The 24,132-nt window shown below is 34.3% G+C and overlaps 1 protein-coding gene across 1 annotated transcript in view; it reads left to right on the top strand.

Annotated features, from left to right (window-relative positions):
* Window positions 1-24,132, top strand: part of LOC107085073 (protocadherin-15-like) — a 298,610-nt gene that overhangs the window by 152,063 nt on the left and 122,415 nt on the right. Inside the window, exons 13-17 of the mRNA XM_015375218.1 lie at window positions 114-248; window positions 6,175-6,324; window positions 6,411-6,502; window positions 9,753-9,854; window positions 21,311-21,443. Coding sequence (XP_015230704.1) covers window positions 114-248; window positions 6,175-6,324; window positions 6,411-6,502; window positions 9,753-9,854; window positions 21,311-21,443 — 612 coding nt within the window. The remainder of the gene's footprint in view (window positions 1-113; window positions 249-6,174; window positions 6,325-6,410; window positions 6,503-9,752; window positions 9,855-21,310; window positions 21,444-24,132) is intronic.

Below are 24,132 nucleotides of genomic sequence, written 5' to 3'. Positions count from 1 at the left end.
CAGCAGCTCTACCCTCTGCAGCTCTTGGGCATCTACTGATTTAAAATATTTCCATATGATTTCCACATTATGAAATTCAAATTGTGTAAAGTTATTCTTTTTGTCTTTGACAGACCCGGGATCCACAGTTGCACTTTTCTCTGGACAGTTATTCTCACATATTCTCTGTGTCAACCACTGGGATCAGAAGATATCTCACTCTGTTGCAGCCCGTAGACAGAGAAACACAAGACTCCTACACATTTACGGTAATGTACTGGCTTGACATTTGTGTGCATCAATATTAACAGGGGGAAAACAACTTGCCCAAGTGAAAAGAAGGGAGACTAAACTTGAAGTGGAGAAAAGGCTGTTTTATCTGAAAGAATGTGAGAACTACAGTAGAAGGAAAATGCACAGCATTAGAAATACAAAAGTGGGTGGATAAAGAGGATAAGCATTTTACAAGCTACTAAAGGCAGAGTTGCAAAACAATAATGCGAACAAAAACATTATAATACAAGCATGGTAAAGAGGGAGGTTATACAAAGCACAAGCAGTCAATTTAACATGGAGGGAGGAATGACAGAAGATTACAAGAAACAAAAAAGTAAAAAACTGGATTAACTCTGAATTTGTTTTTTATATAAGCATAATCCAGAGTATATTCATCCCTTAAGTTTTTATGTATTCATAGTGTAATGAGAACACAACACTGGTGTATTTATTCTGGCTATTATTTTTTTTATTTACCATAAAAGTTAGTTTTCAGCAACTAGGCTGAGTAAGGAATTAGGTTGCATTACAGCAGCATCCTCTTTGTGACTGAATGAGTAGATGCCACTATGTTGCACATACCCCAGAAACAAACCACTTAATTGTGTAATTGTCTAATAAATATTTCAAATAAAACATGTCTGCTACTAAGCTTAAACTTTGGACTAGGTCTTGACCAATAGTCTCAAACTTCAACCATGGAAGGGCATCATCTTCTGCTTTTTGGATATGTCTCCGCCTCAACAAACCTGACTGTATAGCAGTATTAGCTCATTGGCAGTGATCTCTATAGTTTATTTGGCATAGTACTTAAAGTAGGTACAGGTCTACATTTTTTGTAATCTTTTTTGCGAACCCCACAAACAAAAGCTTAGACGTTTCCTGTTGAAGTGCATATGAAATACAAATGGCCAAATCAGTCACATTTCTTTCTTCTGACTTTTAATTTATTGCCCAACTGTGTCTCAAACTAATACAGCATCTCTATAAAATTAAGAACAGAAAACTCATCTTTAATTTGATCTTAGCGTATTTATTTTAAAAGTATTTATTTTAAATGAAATGCATGAAAAGTTTCATTATGACATTTTTGATGTTGGATTTTTTTAAAGTGTATGAATAGTCAATAGCATACCCTATAAAAGTAATGTTTTTAGTTTGATGGGATGGAATAGACTTTACCAGATTATAATTCCGGGTAAATTAGCTTTCACAGACTAAGTACTAGGACAAAGATGGTAATTAAGGAATAGTTTTATATAAAAAAAAAAGTGAAAAATAAATGTTAATAAATGACCATGCAGTCATCACTGAAACATTTAATGACTGACATTAAGTGTTGTGGGAGGTGTTGGGGTGGTGTGCTACACCAAGTTGTTCAAATGAACAACTTTTGCTACCATGCAGCTGTCTGAGTACCAGTAAATGTAAAATGTTCAAACTTTTATTTGTAAATTCACACTCATACAGGTCAATTTAATGCAATACAAGCTTAAATCAGAGCCAACCAGACTTTTGCTTAGTTTTTTTGAAGATGTTTTAACACCTGTCCAGGAGTCTATGTCAATTATGTTGGCTCACGCTAGACCACTTTGTAGTTGGAAGGTAGATGATGATTTGGATGATTTTAAGCACCATAGAGGCCAATCTTCTTAACCAAATTCTAAGTCAGATGCAAATCAAAGAGCAACCCATCATACTAGGTTATTGCCATTTTAATCATGATGAGTTTGCTTGTTATTTATTTGGAATGAGTTTGAGGACCGACATTGTGGATGCTTGGAAGCTGACACTGCAATCCTCACCACTGTTCTGTGATGAATTTCTCTTTTTAAGAAAGATGACTTCCCTCATCTCTCTTTCAAACCATCTGTCCTCTCTGTCCAAAATCTGAACATTTTAGTCATCAAAGGTGTATCCATCATTCTCGCCTGTATAAATTGTAGTATCATAAATTTAGCATTTCATCAGATTATGCAAAGCCAACGACCTAACATTAAAAATCACACAATAAAACAAGATATGATTAGGTATTTACTAAAGTCTTTTTGATTTCTATAAGCAGGTTTACCACAATAGTAGATGCAAAGTCTGAAATTATGGCTTTTAGTTTCAGTGTCCCATCCCAAGATTTTAAGTGGCCCTATTTGGCCACCCCTCCGAAACATTTCTGGAGGTCCCACTGATCGTTCTTGAGGTGCAAGTGTGAAGCTAAACCTTGCCCAGGGCTACTGGCTCTCCCGTAGACCGTACATATTTAAATGTTTCTTTACAATTACTTTCCACTCTCCGGTGATAAACAGGGTTAATCACACCAAGCAATGTATTAATGTAACAAGGTGTGAGAAATCCGCACTGATTGCTGTAAACATTTAAATACTGCCAAAGCGCCTGTGAGTAATGTATGAATTAACCATGCTAAAGGCTTTGTAACTTAAAGAGTTTGAAGGGAATGTGTGTTCAAAGATTAATGATGTTTCCTGACCTAGGATGGTAACTGGTTTATTAGCTGATTACACATCATAGAGTATTGCTCTGGGATCTATATGCTGAATTTGGTCCAGTACTGACTGAGCCACTGGAGCATCCCCGTTCATCACAGGTCTTAAACAAGAAGAGGTCATTGCGCATAATGCTAATGTAGGAAAAAAGGAAAAGTAACTGGGTAAAGATTTGTAAAGAAACACAAATAAATATATATAATCATAAATAATCTGCTGTACATAGGTAACATTTTAATATTTCGCTGAGTTACAGGTATAAATAATGTACTGTAAATGTTTAATTCAAATGAAAAAAACAGACAGGTAATTTATTAAAGATCCATGATAAGAGACCTCTGAAATGAATGAGCTGATATTATGAAACACAACCGCTTTTACCCATATTAAATCTTATACAAAGGTGCCTTGCGTTCTTAAATAATATTTTTTGTTGTTGTTTTGTTTTAAATTAAATAAACCTGTTAACCACTCTGTGGTTCCTGTTGGTTTTTACCTGTGTGAATAGGTGTTAAACATAATAAACAATAAATTGACTTTCTGCCTAAAGCAAGTTTAGGAATATATGTGTGAATTTATCCTTAAATGTGAAATATCACAGCCAACATTGTCCTTGTCAACATGATCAAGCCTCCCATCAGACTCTAAAATGTGTCATTAAAAATTGGCAAATGTTCTGTGCATGGAAGTGTTTAAGAATTTTCTGAAAGTTATTTTTTATATTTTGAAACCTATCATTTAAGGCAAAAACATAACTTTTGTACTTTAGTATGATGTGTAACCTGTACTTTTTACTTTTCCTTCAGTAAATGAGTTTGATCCATACTTTACTAGAATCTTTGTTCACAAAGTGTTTGTACTTTTAAATAAGTAGCCTACAGATTGAGAGTATTTGACTTCTCTTCCTTCAAATAACTTTATTCTAAAAGTATTGTAGGATTACCAAGCTATAATCTTAAATAAAGATGTGGTAGGAACTAACATGTGCCTTTTGGTTTTGATGGGGACTTTTTGTGCAAGGTGGTGAAGTTACATTGCTAAACAAATAGTGAGACATGTTGCTTATTTAAATTCCTCTGCACTGAAAAAAGAAATTTGACAGTTGGTGCTCTGCTGCAAATATCCCCTGCTCTTCCAAAATCTAAAGAAGTGCATCCTTGGAGGATATCATTATTGAGCCCAATAGCAATTTACAATAATATTTATGGTAGTCATCTACACTGTAATATCATTATGTAACATGACCATGTATCTGTTTTGGAAAAGACTTTTTCCAAACAGACTGTTTGATCAATGCAAGATAACAATAATAATAAGCTATCTTCTTTAGGAATGTTATGGAGGCACCAACATTGGCCATATATTAAAAGAGCTCCATTTTAAATAATAACAACTATCCCTTTAACCCAGTCATACAGTAATAAAACTGTTGTTAAAACAGGAAAGTGGGACCTTTTTGCCTAAAATTTAACAGTTTGACTCCTCTATAAGGAGAAAATGCTGCACAAGCCTTCCCTTCACACTTAATTTGTTTGTTAGTTTTGTCTTTATCATTAAATATTTTACTGCTTTCTTCCAGTCAAGACTGCTTTTTACAAGGCAAAATATCTTAATATGTGGGCATCATCACATAATATAAAGAGATTATTCTTTATAAAGCTGTAATCCACCGATTCCAGCATGAGAACAGAGATGACGTGTATTTTGTGTTAAGTTGTGAAGCCAAATATATGACTTAAGGTGCCCTTGAGTGTGCATTCAGTTATTTGGATGTTAAAGATGGAAAAGCAGACAGTCTGGAGTATTGATTAAATGTAAGAGGTATACAGTAATCATTCTGAAAGCCTTGGAGAAGAAGTTAAACTCAGACAGAAAGAAACAGTGTGCCATGAGACATAGGGTGCAATTTTCATCAAAGACTACTTTATCAACTTCTTGGCAGATGAACTTGTGAAGGAGATTGTTGTTGATAAAGATTTTGTTGTTGTTGATATTTGCTTATAGTGATTCATAAAACAAGGAAAAAATATATGTCTGAAGAAAAAAGGATTAGGATAAGTAGATACAAAGGAATATGGTTTTCAAAAGCAGCCTGAATTAACAAACATTTACCCACAATCTAATTTTACTATGTAGTCTTTGACACACTGGACTTTGATTATATTTGGTTCTTCAATTTTGGAAAAAGTTCCATTATTACTTATTGTTGCTTTAACAATAGCCTAAGCAGATGAGTGTATAGAAGGGTTTAATGTTGCAGCTCTTGGAGAAAAATTACTGTTAAGCCTAAAATGATTCATTAAGGATTTAGATTCAAAGTGATACTTTAACTTTAATACTATGGGTTTCAAGTTAAGATATTACCTCCCCAAGGTCTTGATCTATTTGAGGTTAGCAGTACAAAGAGAAAGCCACTTCTCTGGGTAAACGTCTGTGCATAATCTGCAATAGCCAATTAGGTGGCAAGGACTGAGTTCTCTCTGGCCAAGAAATTTTAAACTTTACAAGTAATCAAATGCAAAGAAGTCAAGGCAAGTCCATAACTGCATTGCTTTTAATACAGTAAAGCAACCTCTCGATGTTAAGCATCTGGCTAATCAAACAAATCACAAACATTACAAGCTCTGCTCTGCACCAAGTGTTAATAGAGAGCAGTCATAACTCAGATTAAAGCCAAGGCAATGAAGGGAGGTTTTATTAGAGAGAAGTCATTTTCCTGGTATTGCAGTGTATGTGGAAGTGGTGTATGTACGTTTTTGAAAAAAGCCTAAAGGGCTCACCTTTACATAAATCAGTAATCAATTTCCAACTGAGAGGGCAAAAGTGCTGATATTTTTGTAAAAATAGAAGTGACAGTGAACAGCAATCGCTGTCGCTTGGAAACAGAAAACATTATTTTTTACTGGTTTTCACTTGAAGCCATTTTGAACAACCATCCAATATGAGAGAGTCCAAACCACACGCTGAAAGACTCTGTATAATGAACCAGGGAGGCATACAGACACATCAAACGATGTGTAAATAATGGAAACCCAATCTGGTTTTAAAAGATAACCTCCCCCCGTCACTCTTTGGTTGTGCCATGCACTTCCAGACCTATAATGAATGGACTCTGGCCCCCTAAAATATTAAATTAAACATGTAGGTGGCTATCATTGTCCATGCTGTGTATTTTTAAGACAGAATAAAGCAGGTTTTTTTTTTTTTAAGTCGGAGACTTTCTAGATTATTAGAACGAAAAAATAAAAACCAAACAAACCAAAATGAATCAAATTACAACCTCCCCCCACCACACATACACACACACCAACACACACACGTATTAGATGGAAACCATGAGAGAAAAAATTGATTTTACAAACACTCCTTCTGATACTTTTTGCATTGATCTTTTTCTCTTGTGTTTCTACCTCCACAGCTGTTAGCATCAGATGGTGTACAGCAGAGTTCTCCTGTAACAGTGACCATAACAGTGCTGGATGCCAATGACAATACTCCAACTTTTTCCAATGTCTCCTATAGTGTGAACCTGTTTACTGACATGTTGCCTGGAGAAATGGTTATACAGGTATATGCAAGTTATTAGCACAGATATTTAAATGTTGGCTCATACAGATCATAAAAATGTATCTATGGTTGGTTTTATCTTTGTAGATGGCGGCGGTTGATTCCGATGCAAATGAAAATGGTCAAGTCACCTATCGCATCTTGGCTGGTGATCAGGGACGATTCCTAATAGACAGCAGGTAAACTGATCAGAGGGGATTCACTACAGCCTTAATGTTTTGTTTTTTTCTGTAGGAGAAATTTAACGTTTTATGTGCTGTTTTCAAGTTTTTTATTTGGTGCTCATATATTACGTACTCAATGACAACACTGTACAAGCCCCTTATAGCAATATTGTTTTAATAACAAAATAATTATTTATCTGACAATATCCTACTCAACTGAATACAGCATAAGCTGAAAATTAAAAAAGTGACTTATTGTTGCATGTTAATATTTTATTAACACTAAAACCAAATCTAATATTTAAAACTTGAGGACTTTGAGGTGTTAGTCTCTCATAATGGTGAAAGCAATGTCCTGAAGAAAAGACCTCAATGGGAAACAGAGAATTGTTGCTTACAAACTATCTGGGAAGGGTCCGCTTACCAGGGGTCTGCTGAAAAAGTTTGCACACAAGTAGAAAACAAACAAGGAGATAAATAATTTACTCTTTCTGTCTTATTGCCCATGCACTCTAAGGAATGATTTTGGTTGTAACTATGATACATGAAATTCATTTAAAAATAACCAGGTTAGGTAGCAAATAAAATAGATTATAATGGATAAATTCAACTTTTTTGTTAAAGGTAGCAAATGGAGAAAACATTGTGATTTTTAAACTTAGTTCCTTAAATCTAACTGGATTTAAACTGTCATAGTAACATTTTATTTTGTTCAACAAAGCCAGGAATTTTTAATTTAAATTAATTGTGCAGCCCTGTTGTATAATAGTATGAGTAACTGTTGAGATCAGAGAAGAAACCTTGACCATGGTATAGTTTATAACACTGCCCTCTTGGAACATTGAGATCATGGTCTCAATACCAGGCTGACGACTTTCTATAATGACAACTTTTCTAGTCGATATCGCCTTATTTCTCTTGGTGCTTCATTTATTTTTAAATCAAGGGTACACTTTAGTTATAAATTAGATTAAATGTATTCAGCCAAACTTATTGCAAATTGTTACTTTTGCTTTTTTGGTATAAATTCTAGGTTATTTTATTATCTGCTCATTGTGTTAAATGTATGTGTTTCCACTGTCATGCAAAATATTCACAATACCATCTAATTATTTCTCAATTTCTTTTCTTTTTTTACATATGACTTTAGTGCAGAAATGTCCAAGATTAATAAACCAAGAATTGGGTTGCTATGGCAAATTACTTCTGCTATACTGCTATTTAATATGCATGAGCAAAGATTATGTGTATAAACAAAAATAATGATTAAAAACTAAATTTATTTTAGCAGTTACATTTAAGGTAACATTAGTATGTAGTATATCGGAGATTACTAAGGTTAACTGATGTAATCAATAGATCATTGACCTGTGTGGTTGGAAAATTTTGATTTCTCTTGTCTCATTTATTTAATTATGCTATTATCCAGTAAAAAACAACCTGCCAGCAGAGTGAGATCCTAAGCTGCTAAAAATATGAATCTCAATAAGTCATTTTCTTCTTAAAATAAGTGCAATTTTTCTTGAATTAAGGAGGTAAGTGAGATACTTTGCTAATGGAACAAGACAATTTACATTTGAAATGAGAGAAAACAATTGAACTGTCTTATTTCAAGTGCATAATATCTAATTGTCTTCTTTTAAGAGTAAAAATATTCATTCCATGTGCAAATCATCATATTTACCTGCTCAAATAAAGAGTAAATACGCTTAATTTAAGACATTTTTACTCATTTTTAGATATTTTTTGTAGTGTAATGGAGGAATTAATCAGAACGAGCTTAAAGTTTAAATAATGCTGTATTTATTCATATATATGGGGAGAAGCAGGTGCATACCAACAAAAAAAAAAACACAGACTTAAAAAACAATTAAAATAATTTTACTTTTTAACAGGTTGATGGAGACAAGTGGCTACACCCTGTGCTCTAAAGAGGGACCACACAGAAGTATCCTGGCTGGGCTATAACTGTCATTTTCCTTTTATCAGGCTATTCTTTAAACATAAACCAAGTCAGAAGAGTTATATGTCGGCTAAGGAAAAAAGTAACTGAAGTGTTCTGCTTAGTATTCCCTATTGCAGTCCTCATTTATCAATGGGTTTAGTTGCAGTTAGTCGTGTGTGACCTCTCTAACAAACACTTTATATACTGTAGAGAGAAAAAAACTTTGATGAAAAAAAAAAACTAGGAAAAAAAATGTTTAAGACCTCATAAACCCAAAACATTAAAAGCCTAATACCGTTATAGTGCCATAAATGCTGCTTTAGCTTCTTTGGATAACCACCAGAAGCTGCATTGCTTTCCTCTGCTTTTACGGACTTCAAATGTCTATCTAGAAGGAAGGTGGTGAAAATCGACACATAAGGAATGGAAGTAATAATTCAACATAGAGCTTATGTATCCTCTGCAAATATTTGGTATATGTAAACTACAACCAGTCAACCTTTCTGATCACTTCAGTGTTTATATTTTTTTGGTTTAAAGTCCTTTTATCAGAGTAAAGTACATTTTACATTCTGTATGAAATTTAAGCCATATAGGCTGGAGGAAGAGGAGGATCATTCAGATTGCTTAAGGTCCAGTAAGATGTTTCACCAGTCAGAGATCATTTGGGGAACCGTTTAATCTGCTGGTATTGCCCCCCTATCAGGCCAAGTCAAGTCTACCTGGAGATTTTAACACACCTAATGCTTCAAAACGCTTTATGGATATGCTGATTTCATTTCCAGCAGGACATGCACCTGCCCAAACTGCAAAGTAGTCTAATATTTGCTAGCAAACCTGCTTGACGTAAACCCTTCTGATAATCAATGGAGCATTCTCGAGAGAAACACGACCCATCAATACAGACGAGCTAAAAGGCATCTCTTTAAGAAAGCTGAGAATTCTTAACATTTTTGAAGTGCTGCAGATTGATCAGCACCATGTGATACACCGTTAACGCAGTAATTACATGAAACATATCCTTTTGTCTGTGTTAAATCTATTCACATATGTATGCATTCACACATATGCGTTCTTTTTTTTTTCAAATATAATAACAGAAATATTTTACATTCTCAGTTATGTTCTAACAAAGTGATATAATATAGGATTCTGAGCTTAATGAAACTGTATTTATGATCATTATTGTCCTAAGACTAAATGACTGCTAATGAGATAACAGGTGGTAAATGGTATGCCATAAAAAAGTCAAGGAATGCATAATGTAATGTGAAAGCATTTGGCATGTTAATAATACATATTTAATCATTGTTTTCACAGTACTGGGGTAATTACAGTGGCACCAGGTGCTGAGCTGACTGTTGGCCGAAGCTACGCTTTGACTGTGGAAGCTGTAGACAATGGGCCTGTGCCTCACAGAAGGTAGGGGGGTTTCTCTTGTTCTGCTTCTTGCTCTTTTCCTGTGTTTGTGTGGAGCTGCGGCATAAAAGGTCAGATCTTTACAGCCTTCACACTCATTGTCTGATTCTTCTCCACTTCGCCGCTGGCTCCCTTTTTCATTTTTTAATCCATATCAGTCTCCACATTTAATCACTGATTTAATGCAAATCATTTTAAATGTACTTTAACTTATATATTTTTTAGGAAATGTTTGTCTGGAAGGCAGAGTAAAAGAGTGAAAAGAAATGTCACAAGCATAGCAATCAAATAAGCCTGAGAGAATGAAGGCCAGGAAAAGGATGCTATAAATACCGGATAGCATTGCTTCTAACAAAAGAAAATTGGCTTCTCTTTTTTTCCCCCCCAAAAAATGAAAATGTCAACAAATGGAAAAAAAAATACGTTCAAAGAAATGTTATTGTTCTCTTCAAGAACTAAGTTAATAAAGTGTAGTGGCTTTTGCAACTCTCCACTACAGCCTTTTCCCTAAAACCTTTTCTAATCTTCCAGACAAGGCGTATTATTAGACTGTGTCATAAACTTGTTGTGTATCGATTTGAGCAACATTTCAAATTTGACATTTTGTTTTTTGCAATCAACAAGCAGAGTTTAAAAAGTCAATTAATAGATTGTCCTCTAGAATTAAGTCAAGCCACACAGGTACACAAAATAATTTGTAGCAATTACTCTAACAGATGCTTTGGGCACCCCTATTAATCTTAATTATTTTTATCTCTAAATATTTGGGTGTTTGCAACAGCTATTTCAGTTTGATATATCTAATTACTGATGGACACATTAATATTGCAGTATTGAATTGAGGTTTATTGGACTAACAGAAAATGTGCAATATGCATTAAAACAAAACTTGAGAGGTGCAAGAATTTGGGTACCCTAATAATTTTATTCATTAGCTACTTTTCACTGACTTACTGAAACACAAAATTGGTTTGTGTTCATTTAGATTTGAACTTCATTTAGATTTGAACTTCATAGCCAGGTGTATCCAATCATGAGAAATTGTATTTAAGGTGGCAAGTTGCAAGTTGTTCTCCTGTTTGAATCTCCTCTGAAGATTCATCATGGGCACCGCAAAACAACTCTCAAATGATCTGAAAACAAAGATCGTTCAATGTAGTCGTTCAAGGGAAGGATACAAAAAGTTCAGAGAGTTCTCAGAGATTGAAACTGTCAGTTTCCACTGTGAGGAACATGGTAAGGATAATTAGAAAACAACAGGGACAGTTCCTGTTAAGCCCAGAAGCGGCAGGCCAAGAAAAATATCAGAGAGGCAGAGAAGAAGAATGGTGAGAAAGGTCAAGCACAACCACAGACCACCTCCAAAGACCTGCAGCATCATCGTGCTGCAGATGGTGTCACTGTGCATCGTTCAACAATTCAGCACACTTTGCACCAGGAGAAGCTATATGGGAGAGCGATGCGACAGAAGCCTTTTTTTGCTGATGAAGGTTCTCAGTCATCCAGGTCATAGTCATTCCGTAAAAATTCAAAAAATATCCACTGGACTTGGTTTTCAAGATTTGAAGACGTTTCGCCACCTTTCCAGGAAGCTTTCTCAATTTCTAAATTGTTGGCTTAGCAATGACACTGTCAGGGAACTATGGACAGTGGAAACATGCAAAAGGAGTAGAGTTTTGTGTCAGAGGTCGTGGATGAGTTTCCTCCGTCATACATTTTTTATTTAGAGGAGGAAAGAGGGGACGAAGACGTCGTGGAAGAGGACGCCAGGGTGGCAGAAGCTTGGCTTACAGCCGTACATATTTGAGCCCTCGCCCTCGCCTCGCAACGCTGCCAGTTCTGTTAGCTCTACACCTGCCGAACACACAGACGTCCATCCCTGTGAACACTGGGACGGAACTCAATGGCAAAGCAAATGATTCTTATTTCAACCGTTGCGTATATTAGCTGCGACATATGAATCAAGATGCTATGACCGAAAAAATTTGATTGACAGACAACCGCTGATATATGATTGGCTGAATTTAGGTGTACAGGCTGACGTATAACTAACTGGCCTGCATAAGATAACGAACAAAAAAAAACTGACTGTAAGACAGTTTAAAATAGAAATTTTCTAAATTTTGGACAATATTGTCTGATAAAGCGTATATTTATATACATGTTTAAGCCAGAATGATTTGACATTTAAACATGATTTCCCTACGACTTTAAAGTCATCTAAATTACTAAAGTCATCTTCACAAAATATGTGCAATATTAGCATGAAGTTTTCCTGGAAAATTAGTCTGTTCCGTGCATGCTTAAATGCTTTCATCTGATCAAAAGTTTGGTACATGTGCACACGTCATGACTGGATCATTTTTTACCATGATCTGAAAGTTTGTTTAAAACCCTTATGAAGAATATCTGCATTATTTAACTATCCTAGATTAAATGTTTTAAAAGATGTTGAAAAATAAATAAACTTCAATCTTTATAACCTGAATTAGAGACACCATCTCACTCCATCTGCTCACCTTTTTGAAGGCCAGCTCCACGTTCTCCAGAGCTGGGTGCTTCTCCCATCCTCCGCTCTTTTCTCCAGAGNAGGTGGCGAAACGTCTTCAAATCTTGAAAACCAAGTCCAGTGGATATTTTTTGAATTTTTAGGGAAGCCTTTTTTTGCAATCACGCCACAAACATAATCGCTTGAGGTATGCAGAAGCACATTTGGATAAGCCAGCTTCATTTTGAAATAAGGTCCTGTGGAATGATGAAACAAAGACTGAGTTGTTCCAAGAAAAACACTTGCTAAATTTGGTGGAGGTTCCATCATGCTTTGGGGCTGTGTTGCCAGTGCTAGCATTGGGAATGTTGTTAAAGTTGAGGGTCACATGGATTCCACTCAATATCAGCAGATTCTTGAGAATAATGTTCAAGAATCAGTTACGAAGTTGAAGTAACGTCAGGGATGGATATTTCAGCAAGACAATGATCCAAAACACAGCTGCAAGTATACTCAGGCATTAATGCAGAGGAACAATTAAAATGTTCTGAAATGGCCATCCCAATCCCCAGACTTGAATATTATTGAACATCTGTGGGATGATTTGAAGCAGGCTGTCCATGCTCTGCGACCATCAAACTTAACTGAACTGGAATTGTTTTGCAAAGAAGAATGGTCAAAAATCCCTTATTCCAGGTTCCAGGAACTGATTAAAAGCTACTGGAAGCGACTAGAGGCTGTTGTTTTTGCAAAAGGAGGATCTACTAAATATTAATGTCTCTTTTTTCTGAGGTGCCCATATTTTTGCACCTGTCAAATTTTGTTTTACTGCATACTGCACATTTTCTGTTAGACGATAAACCTCAATTCATTACTGAAATATTACTGTGTCCATCAGTTGTTAGATATATCAAACTAAAATAGCTGTAACACTCAAATATTTAGAAATAAAATTAATTAAGAAAAAATAGGGATGCCCAAACTCAAAATTACTTTTTAATTTTATATATATATATATACAAAATTAAAAAGTAATTTTTAGAAGAGAATAAGGCTATTTTTTAAAGGTAAGTTTTATTTCACTAATGACACTGCAGCAACACATATTCTACTGTGAGTCAACAATGCTAAAACATCCAGCTGAAATAACCTTTTAGACTTATCTCAATTCAGAGGTTGTCAGCAGAATGTTTCTTTCTGATAATCAAATCACAGTTGTATTTAGCTTTATCTTTTTATTCAGGGAATGGCTTAACAAAAGCATAAATTAACAGTGTACTGTCCTTGAGATAGGAGAAAGGAGCTAAGTCCTTGCACCAAAGAGAGCAGAACAAAATCAGTAATCAGTTAAAAACACAGTGGAAAAATAATCAAGATCTGTTTTTTACTGAAACTATTTTAACAAAAGTCCAATTGAAGCCTTTTGTAGGTTCTCTGCCACACAAACAGCACTGAAGAGCCAACAAATTGCTGATTAGGAGAGTCTTGTTTGAATTTACTTTAATCATTTCTCCACACATTTAGAGTGCTAAATGATGATTTACACCATTTAACGTCAGGGAGAAGGAGCATATAAATCTTTGTTGGTACATACGGGGTAGTTTAAAGCGCTGTGTTTTAATTGCTTCTGAAGGGGTGCCCCCTTTCATTGTGGAATATCTTTACCAGCCAGTGTGTTTCAATTTTTTATATTTTGGGCCTCCACATCTTTAATGTGTGTATATATATATATATATATATATATATATATATATATATATATATATATATATATATATATATAATTTTAGGGGTGCAAAGTCTGTATGAAAATTCCAAGTCAAAAGTTGGAGAATAGTGGCTGTGATGCCAGTCACTGTTTATAAATTAGTGTGCTGTTTTGTATATTAATAAAACTTAATTACATATGTGTTTTTTCAGCCCAACTCTTAAAAAAACAACAAAAACAATAATTTGGTTGTAATACAGTCCCAAATTGTGAGATAAACCTAAAGTGGGTCTTTGCCATGGCCAATCGTCATCTATGACTGTGCTCCACAATAGCCTTTTGCTCCATGATACTGAAACCATCGTCCACCGCATCTTCTCCATTATCTCAGTTTTCATTTGGCTCCCTTCCTCCTCCGGCCTCCATTCCACCACTACTTTCAGGCCCCAGGGGGGAAGATGTACCTGTCTTAACTCATCTGCTCTATTAAAACATCATCATTCTCTATGCTTACGTATTCCACTGGGGTTTTAGCACCAAAGGCTATGTTTCTTATTTCAATCAATGTTTCTAATTTTTTAATATCTTCTGCGTGAGCCTTTCCAGGCTCTTATACCCCCAATTCTCATGACTCCAATTCCTCATAACCCTAAATTCAACCAAATTAACATCCACCTTTTAGGATACTATAGTTGAACCAAAATCATATTCTCTGTCTGGAGTGTGAAACATCTTATTTTTTTTGTTTTACATTTTCTGTTAAGCATTGTTAAAAATGCATACAGTTTCCCTAAAATCATAATAAATTTAACAACAAAAAAAACAACAAAAATAGCTAAACAAAACTGTATCTTATTTGCACATGATAACAGATACCTCTCCTTTGGGGGACTTGGCATGACCATTATAGCAAGTAATTCAATAAAATGTGAACCACAGCAGCAGCATGAGGTAGTTCCACCGATTAGCTCAAAGATTGTTGCCAGATTTCCCCAGACCCACTGCTAATTTCCACAAAAAAAAACACATAACCAGCATGACAAATCAATATCTCTCTCTTTTTGCAATTTTATTGAAAGTATGGTTCAAAATCCAGCATTAGCTATGTCATCTTCATGTTAATCATCAACAAAACATGCATAATTGCATTTCTTTGCTTGAATAGCAGTTTTCCACAAGTATAAAAGATTTGTAGTAGGTGATTTTTATGCTAGCATGCATGGCTAACAATAAATTATACTCAATGGCTTTATGAACACATTAATCATAAATAAGAAAAGTATTACAGATGGATTAGATTACAATGTGTTTGCTATAGAGCAAGAGCACAAAAAAGAGCTACACACACTGCTACATTGTTTTACAGCCAAAAACTAAAAGGACTAGATGACTACAACAGCACAAAATCCAATAATGAAATAAAATAAATAAAAAACAACAAAGAGACATTTAAAAAGACTAAAGAAATTAGTATTGCATTTATTTTTTCTAGATAAATATCAGTGGTGGATGGTCAGGGCCTTCAAGGCCATCAATGCAGGCCTAAAATCATTTAGAAACACTAACCTACAATCACAATCTTAAATTTTCTTCTATCCAACTTAACGTTAATTTATTGCAAACAATACATTCTTTTAATTTTGTAGTATTTCTCTTGGCAGTGCTGCTTCCATTACATTTATATAGTTGCTATATTTTTGTCCAATCAGATTTCAGCCTACTGTGCATTGCTATATCAATCGAATCTGCTCAGGGTCTTCAGAATCTGCAGTGCTGGCTGATGGTAAATGGCATGTACTTATATAGCGCCTTTTTTCAAGTCAGGAGACTTGACCAAAGCGCTTTACACTACATTCATTCACCCATTCACGCACACACTCACACACTGATTGTGGCAACCTACATTGTAGCCACAGCTGCCCAGGGGCTCACTGACAGAAGCGGGGCTGCCGTACACTGGCGCCACTGGGCCCTCTGACCACCATCAGTAGACAATGCAGGTGAAGTGTCTTGCCCAAGGACACAACGACACTGAGTGTCGGAGCCGGGGCTTGAACCGTCAATCCTTCGATTTCGAATAGTACTTTGATATCCTCAAGAGAAATCTTTAAATTGGGATTGCCAAGCAGGGCTGCAGTCCTTAATTTAGAACAAACAAAACTCTTGGACTGAAATAAAGAAAATAAAACTCATAGAATAGTACAGTCAGCTGAGATAAATCCTATTGAATATCTCTACCATTTTACTTTCCAGAAATGGAGCATCCACCTATGGCTATAGCTTATTTGTGGACTGATTTGCTTTAATTTCTTTGTCTGTATGGAAACGTCGGCTGACGCTGAGATTTTTAAGTTTTAATGTTACAATCTTATCTAAACTTTCACATAAATGGAAGAATAATATTTCGATTACCGGTTAAATCTCTTTATACAACTTAGCTGGAGATAACCAGTAAGAAATGGCTAACAATGGAATTTTCTTTTTTGGAAAGTATTGTTTACATTACATGGATTTTTTACAAGGATTTTGCATTATTTTATATAAAAATGTAGTTAATAATCAAAAAAAAAAAAAAAATGATTCTAATTTTGGGAGTAACTGGTGGGCCTGAGTTATGGTATAGCTTTTGTAGTGATGTAGTTACTAAGTAAATAGAGCATATTGAAAATCTAGGGCTGTTTGTCAGAAGGAAGGTAAATACTATTTAATTAAGTCCTTATTCATCAAAGTTAAATGATCAGCTGTCAGATTCTCAAGATCAAAATAATTTCCTTTTCCTCGTTCCACTAAAATTCTTTTGCAAATACAGTAAAAAAAAAAGTTTAATTTTAACCTTATCAAAACATTGTTCTGAAAACCGCTTCATCACATCTCACTGCAGGGAAACTGAATATCTAGATCCAGTTTAGACTGGAATGTAAACTGAAACCCAGATCATTAATATTGAATAAGGGAAAATAAGCACTGAGCACATCAATTTCTTTCTCAGTAACCATATTTCTAATGTGGCTGTTGACATAAAATCCAGCTTAGATGTCAACAGAAATGCACAAACAAAAAACAAACAAAAAAAGACATCAATACAAATAATTGGTTATAAAGCTGTGAAATTTTTGTATGTGTGGATTAACTCCGTGTAAGTAAATTATCAAGTCTACAAAAATTGCTAGAAAAGGTTTTTTGGTAGTGAAATTCTGTTGTGTTAAAAAGTTGAAAATATGACCCATATTCCCACATAAATTGGTTTAATATTTATATGGTTTTCACACCTCATCCTATACATTCAGAGATTTAGTTCTGAAGTGGTTTGAAGTTCAGGAAATTAAACAGTTAGGTCTAGGAACTGTTTTTTTTTCAGTTAACCAGCCAAGAATTTCTAAGTAGATTTATGCATTCATCGTTGCCTCATTTTATACATATTTATATTTATCAAATGCTTTTTCAAATGGTATCCTCAGCCTTTGTTGTTGAATGTATTTATTTTATTCCTGCAATTGTACCTATCATGTTCATATGTATATTTATTCTTATTTAATGTTTTTTTTCCATTGATATCCAGATAAGTTGTTTTTTTTTTTCTCATCTAATTTTTTTTTTTTTTTAACTGAAATGTCTGACATTGCCACATCACTTTTAATAAGTTTGATTAAGTTTTTTCTTTGGCACCAGGCTCTTTCGTGTTCATAAAAGATATTTCATCTGATAAAAATGCTCATTGTTTTCATAAGAAAGGTAGTTGGTAATTCAAGATGCTCTTGAAGCTCTGTGTGTAATGAGGGGCCTAGGAAGGCGGGGGATGCTTTTTACCCAACTATAAGGAGTCTTTGACAATTTTAGTTTTTTTCTTTTCATAACTATGAGAAGGCACATTACATTTATTCAAATCAGGCTTATAACAAATGGGAGAAGTTGTGAAGAAAACTCTTATCACACATTCAGTCTGGTGATAAGTGGAAATAAGGAACCAAATGCATCACCATCTTTTCCTGCCCTTACCTCAATAACGTCTTTCACTTGGCAACCATGATATTCTGAAGCACAAAACTTTGAAGCTCCATAAACCGAACATAAAGTGTACATTACCTAAATGAATTATATCTGTCAGTGGAGTTTTAAAACAATGTGCCGGTGTAGGCGCCAGATCTGCTCGGGTGGTCCGATCTGCTTGGACCCTGTGCATGGTACTGACATTATGCTATATGATTGGGTGAACCTTGCCACATTACAGTATTTAAAGTACTGTGGTTGCCTGGACAACGATGATAACAATTCAGCGTCCGCCCGTGGGCCAAGTCGGGAGCATCTGTAATGTTTTCGCGTGTCTAATGACCGATTAAGTTTTATCTGCTTGATAACAAAGCTGAATAACAAAGTAACTGCAAGACTAAGATATTAAGGGGAGAGCTGGGTAGCTCTGTGGCTAGCTCTGCTCAGTAGCTCACAGGTTCGCCTATTTTAGCCCTGTCAGTTAGTTATATTAAACTACAATACTTATAAATATGTGTCAACAACAACCGTTTATTTTCTACCAGTAGAATGAATGTTTTCTTTGTCTAAAATCTCTACAAAAGTCATTTTTTAGATCTTCCACTTGTCCTTCACTGCTCTCAGATCTGGGCTGCTCAGTGGCCCAGTGGGTTGCACCTTTGCCTTACAGTAAGAAGGTGCTGGGTTTGATTCCTGGCCCGGGGTGTTTTTGCGTGGAGTTTGCATGTTCTCCCTGTGCATGCGTGGGTTATCTCTGGGTACTCCGGCTTCCTCCCACAGTCCATAAACATGTTAATTGGCTTCTCTAAATTTTCCTTAGGTGTCAGTGTTTGCGTGAATGTTGGTTCATCCTGTGTGTCTCTGTGTTGCCCTGCAATGGACTGGGTACCTGTCCACAGTGTACTTCACCTCTTGCCCTAAGACAGCTCGAGATAGGCACCAGCACCCCTTGCCACCACAGAAGGGATTAAGCGTGACAGAAAAAGGCTGGATGGATTCTCTCAGATCTGAATAAGAAGAAGCACTGAGAATTGTTTTTGTCACCTTGTTAAAGATGATGAGGTTTGTCGTAAAAGGCAGTGCTTTCCTTAAAGACTGATCGTTTTCTGCTTTCGGCTACTTTAGAACACAGATGAAACGTAAAAGAATTGCAAATATGGGTGATAATATGTTGAGACTCCAGAAAAGATCTCATTATTAAGAAAGGTGTGCAATACAGTTTGTCCGAGTGGCGTTGCCATACGATGACGTATGGCAACGTCATCATATGGCTTACGAGTCCCAAGCAGATCTGGTACCTACACCTCGAATCAGAGAGGCTATCTGTAAAGGCCTTTAAGAATGGGCATCTCAGAAAACATCAGAAACTTTCACAATTAAGCAGCATCTTTATAATCCGAGCTGATAGTGGATTGTTTACAGTAAATTATGTGTAAAAGTGAGTGTAATAAATCAAGCTTTAATCACTGTTTTTTTTAGCATACTCTTATGCCATTGTAGTATTAATTAACAATACAACAATCCATGTCAATCCCCACTCTGTAGCAATGTTTGGGGGACTCGAAAGTCCTACCTTCAGAAAAGGACCATTTATCTGCACTGCAAAAACGATCTAGAAATAAGTAAAAAATTTCTTAAATTAAGTGTATTTACCCTTAATTTGAGCAGGTAAATGAGATAGTTTGCCAATGGAATGAGTATTTTTAGTCTTAAAATAAGATAATTAGGTAATATGCACTTGAAATAAGACAATGCAATTGTGTTTTCTTATTTTAAGTGTAAATTGTCTTGTTCCATTGGCAGAATGTCTCTTTTAGCTCCTCAATTCAAGAACAAATGCACTTATTTTAAGAAAAAATGACTTATCTAGATTTAGATTTTTTGCAGTGAAAAGTAAAATTACTTGGATAGAGCTTTATTTAACAGCTGAAAGCACCAGCAACGGAAAGGTCTATTGGCTGATTATAGCTTTTGATGCTGTGTCTTGTGAGAAACACCTGTTCATGGTGAGAGGAATTTGTTTCTTTTCTTTGATTGTGGCCAAGATGCACACTTTGTGTCCACATTTGTCACTCTCTCTCTGCAATACCTTTGTTTTGTTTTTTCATTCGGGGTATACTTCAAATATATCAGTAGATCCTTTCATGGTTTGTTAATGCCAAACTTCTTAGTACTAAGGACATGCCAAGGTCCATGAATGAATTTATAGCTACTCATTTTTGCAGTGGGCATTAAAAAGTATCAGCAATTAATGGATATTGTTTTTCTTTTGACTGACAGTTACCTTCACAATTTTGCAGAAATGTCGCCCATTTTGAAGGTCTGACAGACCACCCACTAACATTTTCATGTATTCTAAGTGAAAAACCATTTTTAATCTTATCAACGTAGGTATTGTCAAAAAAATGTGTGTTGATATAAATAATTTTCATTCATATTATTTTTAAATACTGAAACTTTTAAACTAGTTTACTAAGTTTAACACCATTTGGTTCTATTTCTTTAACTGGATTGGATTTTTAATGAAATGAGGTGTGTTTAATATCAATATAAATATATATATATATATATATATATATATATATATATATATATATATATATATATATATATATGAGCTTGTTTTCTCTGCTGTTTTTCATCTTTAAAAAGGTTATTCTGTTTAAATTGCAGTTTTTGGTCAAATAAAATCAATCTTCCCAATGTGTGTTTCTGATTTCAATACCCTTCATTGTAATAATCGAATAAAGTTTACTTATGAAACTGCAAAGTTTTTAGTAACTAAAAGGAAAGTGTTAACTGGAATAACAAAGAAGCACTAAAGGGCAAACTGTTCCCACTTATATTCACTCAGCAGGACTACATCAAAATGTTCTTTCACTAAAAGGTCACCTCCGCTTGGATAACTGAGTCACTGAAACACCAGTTTGTCAGATTGAAAAATAGATAACTCAAGATCCACAGAAACAGACTTTTGTAAAGCCCAGCAGCTTAGTTCTATTCAGACTCTTTCTTTGGCACTTACATGTTGTTGACATTACTTTTTTTCATCATTGATTAAACACAGTAGCAGCTAAAAACAACCTCCCTTATACTAAGTCATGGATCATTGAGTGTCTCTGTTGCCTGCCTTTAGTATCTTTGTAAGCTTTGATATATTTCCTTTTTCTTATTTCTCTAATAGTATTTTAAATTTAACAAACTATATATAAGTGCTCTTGCAGTCTGTTCCATTTGATAAAACCTCATTGTGTTGTTTATTTTAACTCTTTTCAGGTCTTCCATTACAACAGTCTATATTGAAGTTCTGCCCCCAAACAACCAGAGCCCTCCTCGTTTTCCTCGCCAACAATACCACCTTGAGATCAGTGAAGCCATGACGACTGGTGCTACACTTCTTAATTTGCAGGTAGACACACTCACACACACAATTATGCATTAACTACAAAGAGAATCAGGAAGGGTTTGATCAAATTTTAACTGTACCGACTGCATCGCCGTGCTGGCTGCTTGTTTTAGATAAGATTGTTCCATTTCTTTTGACTTTTTTTTTAATTCTTTTCAATCATTTATCCATTACCTCAGGGTAACCACAGGAAGGTTTAATTCATTAAGTGTGATAATCTTTTAAACTCTTGCAATAATTAAATGTCATTTTTGTTTTCCTTTTTTAATTAACAAAGCTGCTCATTGCTGTTACAACTAGGTGACAACATAAGTACTAGGCAAGGCCGGAGGTATACAATCTTTTACATCAAAATAGTGCTTATTTTAGGCCTTATCCATACTATGGTTGTATTTCCTTTGTCCATTCATGGAATTACAGTTTCCTTGGACAGTGTTAATATTTTCCATCAGAATTAATTTATAGAGCACTTTTCAGTTAAATCTGAAAAGGGCTGTGCAGTTAAGTTAGAACAGGAAAATAATGCTTTTTTTTTTACTAAATAAATATGCTAGTATAATTTTAAATACTGTAAGTTGATAAGATAAAAATAACTATAACTGCAATAAAATTAGATCTTAAATTATGCACTAGAGAAGCAAAAGCTCTCTTAAGTGTATATTAAGAAAGACAAATAACTAATATAAGCAATATAAAAATCTTGAAATTTTAAAAGCATAAATATTTACCATACGCATACCATGATATTTTATCTAGGATTGCAATAGTTGCAAAAGCAAGATTAAAGTAATAAATAACACAAGATCAAATTAAGATGTTAAAGAAGGTCGTGTAAAGCCAGGCTTCAAATGTGATTTTATTTTTGATTTTAACAGACTACTATCAAACCCCAATTGGAACATTGCAAATTACTTCAGATCCACATTTTTTCCTCATGGTTGTTCTTTTTTCTTACATGTTATAGTTCAAAGTTACAATAATTGTCTAAATCCACTGGAGCTGATAGGTAAGAGTATTAGCCCATTTTTTTATCCTTTTAGCTTGAATGCTCTAGGGCTATGATTTTATAAATGCTAATAGATATATTATACGTATACAAAATGTAAATAAAACTGAAAATGTACTTTGTGTTAAATTTGAGGAAGGGTTGTGCAATTAAGTTAGAACAGGAAAATTATGCATTTCTTTACTAACTAAATATGCCAGCATAATTTTAAATACAGTAAGTTGATAAGATAAGAATACCTTTATAAATACAATGAAATTTCATCTGAAATGATCCATTACATAAGCAGAAGCTCTCTTACTGTAAGTGTATATTAAGAAAGATCAGACACTAATATAAGCAATATAAAAATCTTGAAATCCTAAATTCATAAAACAATCTGTCATAAAAGATACAGCATAACACAATATTTTATCAAGGGTTGTAAGAGCAACATTAAAGTTATGAATAAAAGAAGATCAACAAGATCAATTTACTATTTTATAGAAGATCATGTAAAGCCAGGCTTCAAATGAGATTTTATTTTTGATTTTAACAGACTATTACCCTAAACCCTATTTGGAACTTTGCAAAATTACTTCAGACGCACATTTATTCTTCATCGTTGTTTTTTTTTTCTTACATGTTATGGTCAAAAGTTACAATAATTATATAAATCCTGTGGAGCTGATAGGTAAGAGTATGATGCCATTTCTTTTATACTTCTAGCTTGAATGCCCTACGGCTTTGACTTTATTCATGCTTATACATATTTTATATGTACACAAAATTTAAATAAAACACAAAACATACTTTGTGTTTTATTTCCCAGCCTTCCTACTTTTTATAATGAAATGAAATAAAATATGCATTGTTATGTTTTAGTCATACTGTAGTGGATTTTTCATAGGGGTAAATGTATATCCAACTTTGCTATAAACTGTTCTTTTTAAAGAAATAACAAACATGTTAATTAATATAGCTAGAATTAATTTGTTTGTATTTCTTTACCAACAGTTCTTGTGCATGTATTAAAATCTAAATGAATGTGTATTTAAAAAATTACCTTTTTGCATTTGCTAGGAAACCTCAGGGGTTTGCTAGGAAACCTCAGGGGTTTACTAGGAAACCTCAGGGGTTTAATTTTCAATATTTGTTTGAGAAACATAGAAAACATAACTTGACAATATTCCTGTTTTGTTAAAAAATAGCCTTTTTACATAAGGATTGTTTTAATATGTTTGACACCTAATAATACGGTTTTCCATAATACTATACTGACAGCCATTATCATAATGTGCGTTCTACCTGTAATTTTCGGACAGTATCTTCTCCTAGAATACATTTAAATCAACATTGTCATGTTTTACTACAGAATTTTCATGAAAGTTTGGTAAACATTACCGCATTAAAAAATATATTCTGTATGATTTAAGGTTTGTTTTTCTTCTTTTTATTACAAAAAAAATGTAACTCTGCTGAGGGATGATTAGGTTAGATTATTTAAAAAGTCCGATAGACTAGTATTTTTAGACTTGCAAACTCAATAATTAAACTTTTTTTTTTAAATTAGGAAAAGAGACAAAACACAAAAACACATGCAAATAATAAATGATCCAAACGATCAAATCTGCTATCATAGGAAAAAAAGAGAAGCAATATTTGAAACAAACTGTAAACACAGAATGACTGTAAATAAATAAATGA

This window comes from Cyprinodon variegatus, unplaced genomic scaffold (assembly GCF_000732505.1).
Source record: "Cyprinodon variegatus isolate N-32 unplaced genomic scaffold, C_variegatus-1.0 Scaffold115, whole genome shotgun sequence".
NCBI classification, from domain to species: domain Eukaryota; kingdom Metazoa; phylum Chordata; class Actinopteri; order Cyprinodontiformes; family Cyprinodontidae; genus Cyprinodon; species Cyprinodon variegatus.
Note: the sequence above shows the minus strand (reverse complement) of the source record. Positions and strands in the feature narration are given on the sequence as shown.